This window comes from Temnothorax americanus, unplaced genomic scaffold (genome assembly GCF_048541705.1).
Source record: "Temnothorax americanus isolate GAGA-0224 unplaced genomic scaffold, ASM4854170v1 Scaffold104, whole genome shotgun sequence".
NCBI classification, from domain to species: Eukaryota; Metazoa; Arthropoda; class Insecta; order Hymenoptera; family Formicidae; genus Temnothorax; species Temnothorax americanus.
Window position 1 is genome coordinate 377,011 of NW_027509236.1, and position 9,025 is coordinate 386,035.

The 9,025-nt window shown below is 44.8% G+C and overlaps 2 protein-coding genes across 2 annotated transcripts; both read right to left on the reverse strand.

Moving 5' to 3' along the window:
- Nucleotides 1-4,841: 4,841 nt before the first annotated feature.
- Nucleotides 4,842-6,095, reverse strand: LOC143903360 (uncharacterized). The gene has a single exon (XM_077416900.1). It carries the CDS (start codon nucleotides 6,093-6,095, stop codon nucleotides 4,842-4,844), a length of 1,254 nt encoding a protein of 417 aa, XP_077273026.1.
- Nucleotides 6,096-6,329: 234 nt separating this feature from the next.
- Nucleotides 6,330-8,336, reverse strand: LOC143903364 (uncharacterized). The gene is made up of 2 exons (XM_077416913.1): nucleotides 7,092-8,336; nucleotides 6,330-6,884 (listed from the first exon to the last, which is right to left on the reverse strand). The coding sequence occupies exons 1-2, from the start codon at nucleotides 8,334-8,336 to the stop codon at nucleotides 6,330-6,332; spliced, it is 1,800 nt and encodes a 599-aa protein (XP_077273039.1).
- Between the last annotated feature and the right edge of the window lie 689 nt (nucleotides 8,337-9,025).

Here is a 9,025-nt window from a genome sequence, read left to right on the forward strand (position 1 = left end):
TGCGTGGGAAGAATTAAATGAGCAGCGATGCAATCAGTTTATCAAGGTAAATATACAAATTAATATTAAAAATAATGGAGTGTGATGTAATATAATTTTGCGACATAATTTTGTGACATAATTTTGTGACATCATAATTTTGTGTCAAGGGCTTCCACAGTATGGAGGCGGTGGAAGGTTTCGGCCTGAAGCTCACGCGGAAGGATCTCTACACGCTGGCCGACTCAAATTGGCTGAACGACGAAGTGATTATTGCTTCCTCATAGAGGAAGCTTTGTTTTCGTGAATTTCGTATATGAACCTTTGATTGCGTATAAAGTTGGGTCTAATCAACCAAATTTAAGTGATTTATATATGAAATAGGAGTAGAAGAAACCAACGAAGAGACTGGTTTTTGAGTTTTTGATGCCAATATGTTCAGAGTGTTCTAAAATGTCGAAATATCGCATCAAAATTGTCTGTCCGTATGTGTGTATGTATGTGCAGATTTAATGTCTGTGGTTGCTCTAACATTCGCAAATATTGAGATATCGGGCTGTTTTTTTTTTTTAATCGATAGAGTATCATTTAAGGAAGGTTGGTATTGAATTTGGCGATGATCGGTAAAGGGGTTCTTTTTAAAAAAATTTTGAATTTTTTTAGAAATGTCTGTGGTTGCTTTAACTTCCGCAAATAGTGAGATATCGGGCTGTTTTTTTTTTTTAATCGATAGAGTATCATTCAAGGAAGGTTGGTATTGAATTTGGCGATGATCGGTAAAGGGGTTCTTAAAAAAAAATTTTTACTTTTTTTTTAAATATCTGTGGTTGTTCTAACTTGCGCAAATATTGAGATATTGGGCTTAATTTTTTTTTAATTGATAGAGTATCGTTCAAGGAGGGTTGGTATTGAAAAATCGGTAACCCCTTTATTATTAACAATTTTTAATAATTCTATTATATTCTTCAGTTTTTTCTACCCCTATTTCATATATAATTTTTTAAAATTTGGTTGATTAGATTCAGCTTTATACGCGATCAAAAGTCCATAATTTTGCTCGCATATAAAGCTAGAACATATAAAGCTCGCATATAAAACTAATCAACCGTTGTTTTTTGAGTTTACGATGCCAATGTATATTAGACATCACTTCCTCTATGAGGAAGCCAAGTGCAAATTTCTAATTTGCACAATTTTTTTGCTTTTTTTATATGAATCTGCTGATCGCCAGAAGCACATCTTCGAACAAGTATCCGAAAGTACACGCGATGAACACGTTCTATTATTCGAAACTTTTGTCGAGTGGTCACTTGTCTCTGAAGAGATGGACCAGGAAGGTGGACATATTTGCGCAGGATCTTATTATTATCCCTATACATCTGAACGTTCACTGGTGTATGTCAATAGTACATTTTCGCGAAAAAACGATTGTTTATTACGACAGTATGGACAGTGATAATCCGAAATGTCTGGCTGCGCTAAAACTATATTTACAAGATGAGAGTCTTGACAAAAAGAAACAACCTTATGATATGAGTGATTGGGAATTTTATTCCGCCAAGAACATTCCGCAACAGACGAATGGCAGCGATTGTGGTGTATTCTCTTGCATGTTCGCCGAGTACGTCTGCGCAAACAGGGAGAGGGAGGAGTACATGCCGTACCTTAGAGACAAAATGTTTAGGGAAATAATAAATAGTAAACTTTTGTAAAAATTATATAATGAATAAATATTTGAAATATAAAATACAAAAATGTGTGATTAATATTCCTTTCATTAGTATTATACATACATACATACATAAATACATACATACATACATACATACGTATATACATATATATAATAATAATAATAATCTTTATTTATGAGGAAAACCCTTAGTATATACATCAGAGAATGTAGTTTATAAAAATTAAGTAAAATAGATAAGAAATACAAAAATACGTGTCGGGACATCCGTCCCCGTAGCTACTCAGGTGGGGAAGGAGGGAGTAAAGATAGAAACAGTCAAACTCTTTTACGCACGAACGCACGAGTGCAAGTACCTGAGATTTTGAGATTTGCTTCACCAGATGTGTAGATATACTATTATTGGTGGCGGGGGTATCTCTCAACATGATGGTGAAAAACAGGGATGGACAAATTATATGTTTTTTTTTTGCGTGGAGGTACATCCGGCCAGATAAGAGTCATAACAAATGTTATAGAATTGAGCGTCGATGGCAGGTAGCTATAATTATGACTTACAATTGTCACATTCTTCGACGAACTCTACGTGTTGGGACATGGTCGGGTTATGTTACCATTCGGATGAAATTTTTTTACTAATAAGCAAATAGCTTATCTGTTTATTGAGACCCAAAGGGTCTAAGGAATGTCACGTCTCTGTGACGTAAAAGTAGAAGAGGAAGAAATGATTAAGAAAAAAGAAAAAGCAATAGAAGAAAAGTATAAAGCAATGGAAAATAGTGTTAAAATCATAGTATTCTCAAGCAAGCGAGCGAGCGAGCGAGCAGTCTTTAGAATCTTTGGATCAAAGAAACGAGAATATATGGAGCACGAGTTGTTGGAGCAAGAGTTGAAGGAGCAATCCGAGCGACTGAATTTGATCGAAGATTTTGCCGCGTGGGAGGAACGATGTGTTGAGTTTATCAAAGTGTTGGAAGAACAAAGCCGAAATAAACGGCCTCGATTATCAATCCACAACCAACATCGACAACCAACTTCGTTGGTGGCTCAAATCGCACGACTCGAAGGTCTGAAAAATTCGGTACGTCAACGTTTCGTGCATGTGGGTGCAGGATATAGTGCAACTGAGACAAGGGTAATGTTTATCGAACGCGGTATTCGCGTTGGCCTCAGTCAATGTTCCGGTAGATACGCGCAAGCCAATAACAAATACATGCAATCTAACAATCCATCGAAACCGTTGTCGTACCTGATGTATTTTGATGTAAACAACTTGTACGGCTGGGCAATGTGTCAGCCGCTGCCCTACGCAGATTTTTGATAGGTCAAAGACGTTTCGAATTTCGACTTTACCGCGATCGCTTCGGATTTGCCCACGGGTTATATTCTCGAGGTCGATCTAGAGTATCCGCAGAATAAACACGACGCGCACGCTGATCTACCGTTCTGTCCGACGAGCGATAAACCGCCCGGCAAGCGAGAGAACAAATTTCTCGCGACTTTATACAATAAAGAGCGTTATGTCATTCATTATTGCAACCTGCAGCAGTGCACGCGCCACGGCATTCGCGTCACAAAGATACAGCGTGTATTGCAATTCGCTCAATCTGCGTGGCTCCGCGATTACATCAAACTCAATACAAAATTTAGAACACTGGCCAAAAATGAGTTCGAGAAAAATTTATATAAATTAATGAATAACGCGGTTTTTGGGAAAACAATGGAAAATGTACGCAATCACGTCGATGTAAAATTACTGACGACGTGGGACGGACAATACGGCGCAGAAGCAATGATCGCGCAACCAAATTTTCACAGCAGGAGCGTGTTTTCGGAAAATCTAGTAGCAGTAGAAATGCGAAAACTTGAGGTGAAGTTCAACAGACCAATCTACGTGGGTATGTGCATCCTCAATATATCCAAGACATGTTTGTATATATAAATTTCATCACGAGTACATGTTACCGTTGTATCGCGACACGTGTAAAGTTATGTACACTGATACGGACAGCCTTATATACCACATCGAGTGCAATGACGTGTACGAGACGATGAAACGCAACATCGACAGATTCGACACAAACGATTACCCGGTAGATAACGCGTACGGTATACAGCTTGCGAACAAAAAGGTGCCGGGTTTAATGAAAGACGAAAACACTGGCGCGATCATGACGGAATTCGTTGGACTCAGAGCGAAGATGTACGCGTTGAAGGTGGATGGTAAAAAAGACACTAAAAAAGCAAAAGGCGTCAAGAGTAACGTCGTAGCGCGTACTATAACGTTCGACGATTACACGCGGTGTCTGAAAATCGAGATTGAAATGACGCGACAGCAGTTCTGTATAAGATCAAAAATGCATGAAGTGCGCACCATCCGTGAGACGAAAATCGCTCTGAGTCCGTACGACGATAAGCGATACATTATAAATAAGAGATATTTTGAGAGATCTACCCCGGGGATCTGAAGGGGGAGCGGGGCAGAAGGAACTCGACGGCGAGGAGGGAGCGGGGCGGGGGAGGACTCGAGAGTGAGGGGGTGTTGGGCAAAATCGCCTGATGTTTGCTGTCTTGAGCTAGTGCTGATTGGTTGAGGCGGCCGCCAACTCGGATGATCCCTTGAGCGTCTATATACGCAGTCAATCGATGCTTGAGCAGTGGGTAGTCTCAAGTTGGCCGTGAGCATCTTGATCTTGTGCGTGAAATATGCCGCTTGAGTAGCCTTAATCCAGAAGAATCTGGCCTCCTCCAAAGCTGAGTGTAAGTCCAGTGGCGTGCGTTGGCGCTTTCCCAGAAGCGATATGGATCTGAAACAAAGAGCTGTTATTTTCAATAACTTGTTGAGAGTTGAATACCTATATATCAGGTCCCAGTGATGGTCTGGTTGAGATGCGGCCGCATGTAGCGCAATGCCTGGACGAGCCTCATGCGCACTCAACTCGTCCGAAAGCGCGGCCATGCTTCAGGGGTGAGTATCCATGGTGGTCCCGTCCACCATAATGAGTGGCTTTGGAGTTGAGCAGTATTTAATCCTCGTGAAGCGCAGTCGGCTGGGTTGGACGTTGGACGTACCAAGTACGTATTTCCAATGTGCGTTTGCAGTGAGCTCTTGAATTTGAGACACTCGATTTCTCACAAAATCCTTCCAGCGCGATGCATGAGATTTGATCTACGTGAGTGTCACAACAGAGTCCGTCCACAGGTGAGTTGCTGTGACATTCAATTTCAAGGTGGCTTGAACGTATTGCATGAGTCTTGAGAGCAGCAGTGCTGCGGTGAGTTCAAGTCTCGGGATGGTGAGCCGCTTGAGCGGTGCTACCTTGGTTTTGGAGCACACCAATGAGATCGTGGCGCCATTAGAGCCGTGGACGGTGATAAATACGACTGCAGCCGTTGCCAGTTGAGAAGCATCAGAAAAACCGTGAAATTCCACTGTTGATGTACTCCATGTGGTATACCATCGAGGTATTGAGATCTTGCGCAAGCTGGTGAGTTCCTTTCTGATAATGAGCCACCGTGATGAAAGCTGGAATGGTAGTGGTTCATCCCATTGGAACTTATGAAGCCAAAGCTCCTGCAAGAGCATCTTCGCCTTGATCACGACTGGTGATGCAAAGCCTAGTGGATCGAATATCTGAGCCACTTCAGATAAAACGAGGCGTTTGGTGAGATGATCGGTATGCGACGAGATTCTTGTTGAGAATGCGAATAAATCTTCTTGAGGAAACCAGCGTAATCCGAGTATTTTGGTTACGCAATCGTCAAATGTGATTTGTGAGCCCTGGTCTTTCTCTGTTTGAACCGCAGTGAGCACGTCTGGATGAGTCGCGTGCCATTTGGCCAATGGAAAGCCGCCCGCCATGCACAAGTTCTTCAGTTGCACTGCAATTTGAATTAGCTGTTGGACCGTGTCAGCGCCTCTAAAACTGTCGTCGACGTATCGACCTTGAAGGATAGACGGCACTGCAAGGGAAAAATTGTGGCCTTCGTCCTCCACCAGTTGTAGCAGCGTTCGTACTGCCAAGAACGGGGCAGCCTTGGTACCATACGTGACCGTGGTGAGACAATATGCCACTTCATTGAGCAGTTCGTCGAGCCAGAGAATCCGTTGTAAGTTCCAGTCATCTTCATGCACGTTGATCTGTCTATACATCTTGGTGATGTCCGTGGCATCTAGGTGTCGAAATTGTCGAATCCAGAGCAAGACATCGGTGACATCTAAATGCAACTTGACTCCCGTGTGCATGATATCATTAAAGGAGCGGCCAGATGTAGATGCGCTCGAGCCATTGAATACCACACGTAATTTTGTGGTTGCACTGTCTGGTTTGAGCACTCCGTGATGTGGCAAATAATATTGCGTGTGCTGACTGGAAACGGGTGAAGCCTTCTTCATGTGATTGAGATCTCGATATTCTGTCATGAATTGGTGATACAGACGTCAATAATTGTCATCTCGGGAGAATCTTCTTTGTAAGCTTTTCAAACATCGATGCGCGGAGAGACACGAGTCGCCGAGAGTATCAGGTAATGATTTTAGTGGAAGTCAAACTGTGTATCGACCTGTTGAATTCCGTAAGACAGTACTCTTGAAATGTTCTTCACATCTTTGTTCGTCAGGAGTAAGCTCAAGATTGTTGCTCGCAGGCACTTCTTCCTAAGTCCAAAATCTCGACAGTAACTCGTCGAGAGCATCTTCCCTCTCCTGAAACGATGCATGATGCACTGTAGCAGATGCCGATGATGATGTGTCGACAAGTCTGAGAACCAGCCATCCGAAAATTGAGAGCTGCGCAATTGGCATCAATGTATCTTGTTTGATGATGTTGGGCTTGATGATCTGCCCATATGAGTCAGCTCCAATGATAATATCCACTGGCCGTGGTGTCAGAAAATCTGGATCAGCCAAGGTCAACTTGGTGAGATGCGGCCATTCCTGTGGTGCAGCGTTGAATGATGGCAGAATGTTTGTTAACGTCTGCAGAATGTGAGCTTGAATAATGACGTCTGATCTTGAGCGAAGTGAGCGGAGCTTGAGTAATGCAACTCCTCGAGTTTGCGTGGACTTTCCGCCACCAATTCCGGTGATGAGAATGACAGAATGATGACGAGGTACGTTGAGTTGACGTATGAGCGATTCCGAGACAAAGGTAAGTTCGGAACCTGTATCGATGAGAAGCCGTACGTGCTGAGTATTAACCGATGAGCTGATCTGAGTCAGGGCCGTAGCGAGTAATGTTGAGTGTGATGAGCGAGCCAAAAATGAGTGAGTGACGATTGCACCGTTGTTCTAGTGGGATGCTGAGGCTGAGCTGGTGGTTGGCTTCGAAGATGAGTCGCTCTGATGTGCCTCATGCAGCATCGTATGATGTTGGTGGGTGCACTTCTTGCACCCCCGTGAGCTCTTGCATGAGCGAACGTTGTGACGGCCGAGGCAGTTGAAGCACAGCCTCCGTGAGATGACTAGCTTCTGTCGATCGCCCGGTGAGAGTTCCCTGAACTTAGGGCACATCACTACGAAGTGCGTGCCGTTACAGCAGTCGCACGGGTACTCCGTTGAGCCGTCTGATGTATTGGTGCGTGCCGGTTGAGCTGCCGCATGATGAACCGTCGAGGAGCGCCGAGTTGTTGACGCAGCCCCTGCCGAGCTTCCTGAGCTGGCCGTTGACTCGATCATCTCGAGTGCTCGTGCTCGCGAGGTGAGAAATTGCTCGAGTTTCTCGAATCGCGGATATTCGCGCGCGGCGCCCAACGATGTCTCCCACTGCTCCTTGGTTTGGCGATCCAGCTGCCTAGACAATTGGTACACCAAGTCGCAGTCGCCCAGATCCTGCGAGACGCCCAAGGATTGTAGGCCCTTGATGCCCTCCTTGAACGTGTTGAGCAGCTTGTCCAGTGCCGCGGCGTTCTTCTGCACCGGTGTTGAGCTGGCAAAGAGCTGGTCTAGGTAAGCTTGAATGAGCAGCCGCTTGTTCTCGTAGCGATCGACGAGCATTTCCCAGGACGGTTTGAGCGAGTCGCTGGTGAGAGGCAAACCGGAAATGAGCTGAGCAGGTGGGCCTTCCAGTGAGAGCCGCAGATAGTGGAGTTTCTCCACGTCTGTGAGCCGTTGGCTGTCATAAATGACCGCCTTGAAGAGATCGCGATACGTAAGCCAAGCCTCGTACACGCCCTTGAAGGACGGGATGCTGATATCCGGCAATCTCTGTTGAGATTGTAAGGGCTGCGCCGCTGCAGGAGCTGTCTTTGGAGCGATCCTTTCCGCCAATGCGCCCTTGAGCTTTGCCAGAGCGCGACGAGCCGTCATACACTCTTCCGCCTCCACGGCGAAGGCGTCTTTTGAAAAATACTCGTGAGAGATGAGCGCCGCCGGCCATGAGACCTCGAAATAGGCGTGTTCCTTGAGGAATGCCTTGTGCACTTCCTCGAGCTGGACCGAGATCTGCAGGACCTCATCCACTGACGTGTCATCTGGAGTCGATGGCAACGTCTCGCCGATTTTCCGCACTGTCGCGATGCGGTTCATCTGTATCTGCACCTTTAACGTTAGTTCCGCAGACAAACGCACCGGTGAGGCCTGGCGATCTGAGGTGCGCTTGTCGTCCGGCAGCACGAGCAATGGCGGGGTCTTGCCGTCCGTCCCGGTTTTGGCGGGATCCGGCATGATGAGACGTCAATGAGCTGCGCCTGACGAGAGACCTGAGAAATGTCGAGACACGTATGAGAAACACTGAGAGGCGAGAACGTTCGAGAAACGCGTTAGGACAACACTACGTGAATCGAGAATCTACAATGTCATGTATTGAGCACGTGAAAAGGTCTACTTTCACTCGCGGGAGCGCGTGAGCATGTTTTCGTAACACTTGCGAGCGCGCGTGAGAATGTCTGTACTTCACTCGCGGAAGCGCGCGATAATGTCCACGTCGCATGTCGTGAAAGGCATGCCCTGTTCACTTGATATGTGTCCGAGCTACACTTTAAGTTCCACGCATCCGGCTCGAAGGACGCAAAACGCGGGCTCAAAATCTATTCCCCTCTCCTCAAACTCACTCATTAATTAGGAGCACCTTTGATATTCCTTTTTCTCAAACTCTAACCTACACTTTCAAATTTTTTCTAAATAAAAAATAATAGATAATATTATAGATGCAGATTAGCATATTGTCAAATATTTCAAAAATGTAATCCTTTATATTGAAGTCTTTAAATTTTATTTTTGCTCACGCCCCGCGCATTTTCACCCTCCGTTGACCCGCCATTATTAACTCTTTCATTTTTTTTCCATTTTATTTTCTCTTTTCGAAATCATTAAAAAATGAAAAAAATTTTGGCACCGGTTTCAAGAAATTCAAT

Excerpts from the sequence above, each read along its gene's own strand:
- LOC143903360 (XM_077416900.1), bottom strand. The coding sequence starts at position 6,095 with ATGACAGAATATCGAGATCTCAATCACATGAAGAAGGCTTCACCCGTT.
- LOC143903364 (XM_077416913.1), bottom strand. The coding sequence starts at position 8,336 with ATGCCGGATCCCGCCAAAACCGGGACGGACGGCAAGACCCCGCCATTG. Across the intron at positions 6,885-7,091 it reads ACTGCCTCGGCCGTCACAAC|ATCAGCTCATCGGTTAATAC; the intron begins GTTCGCTCATGC and ends GCCCTGACTCAG.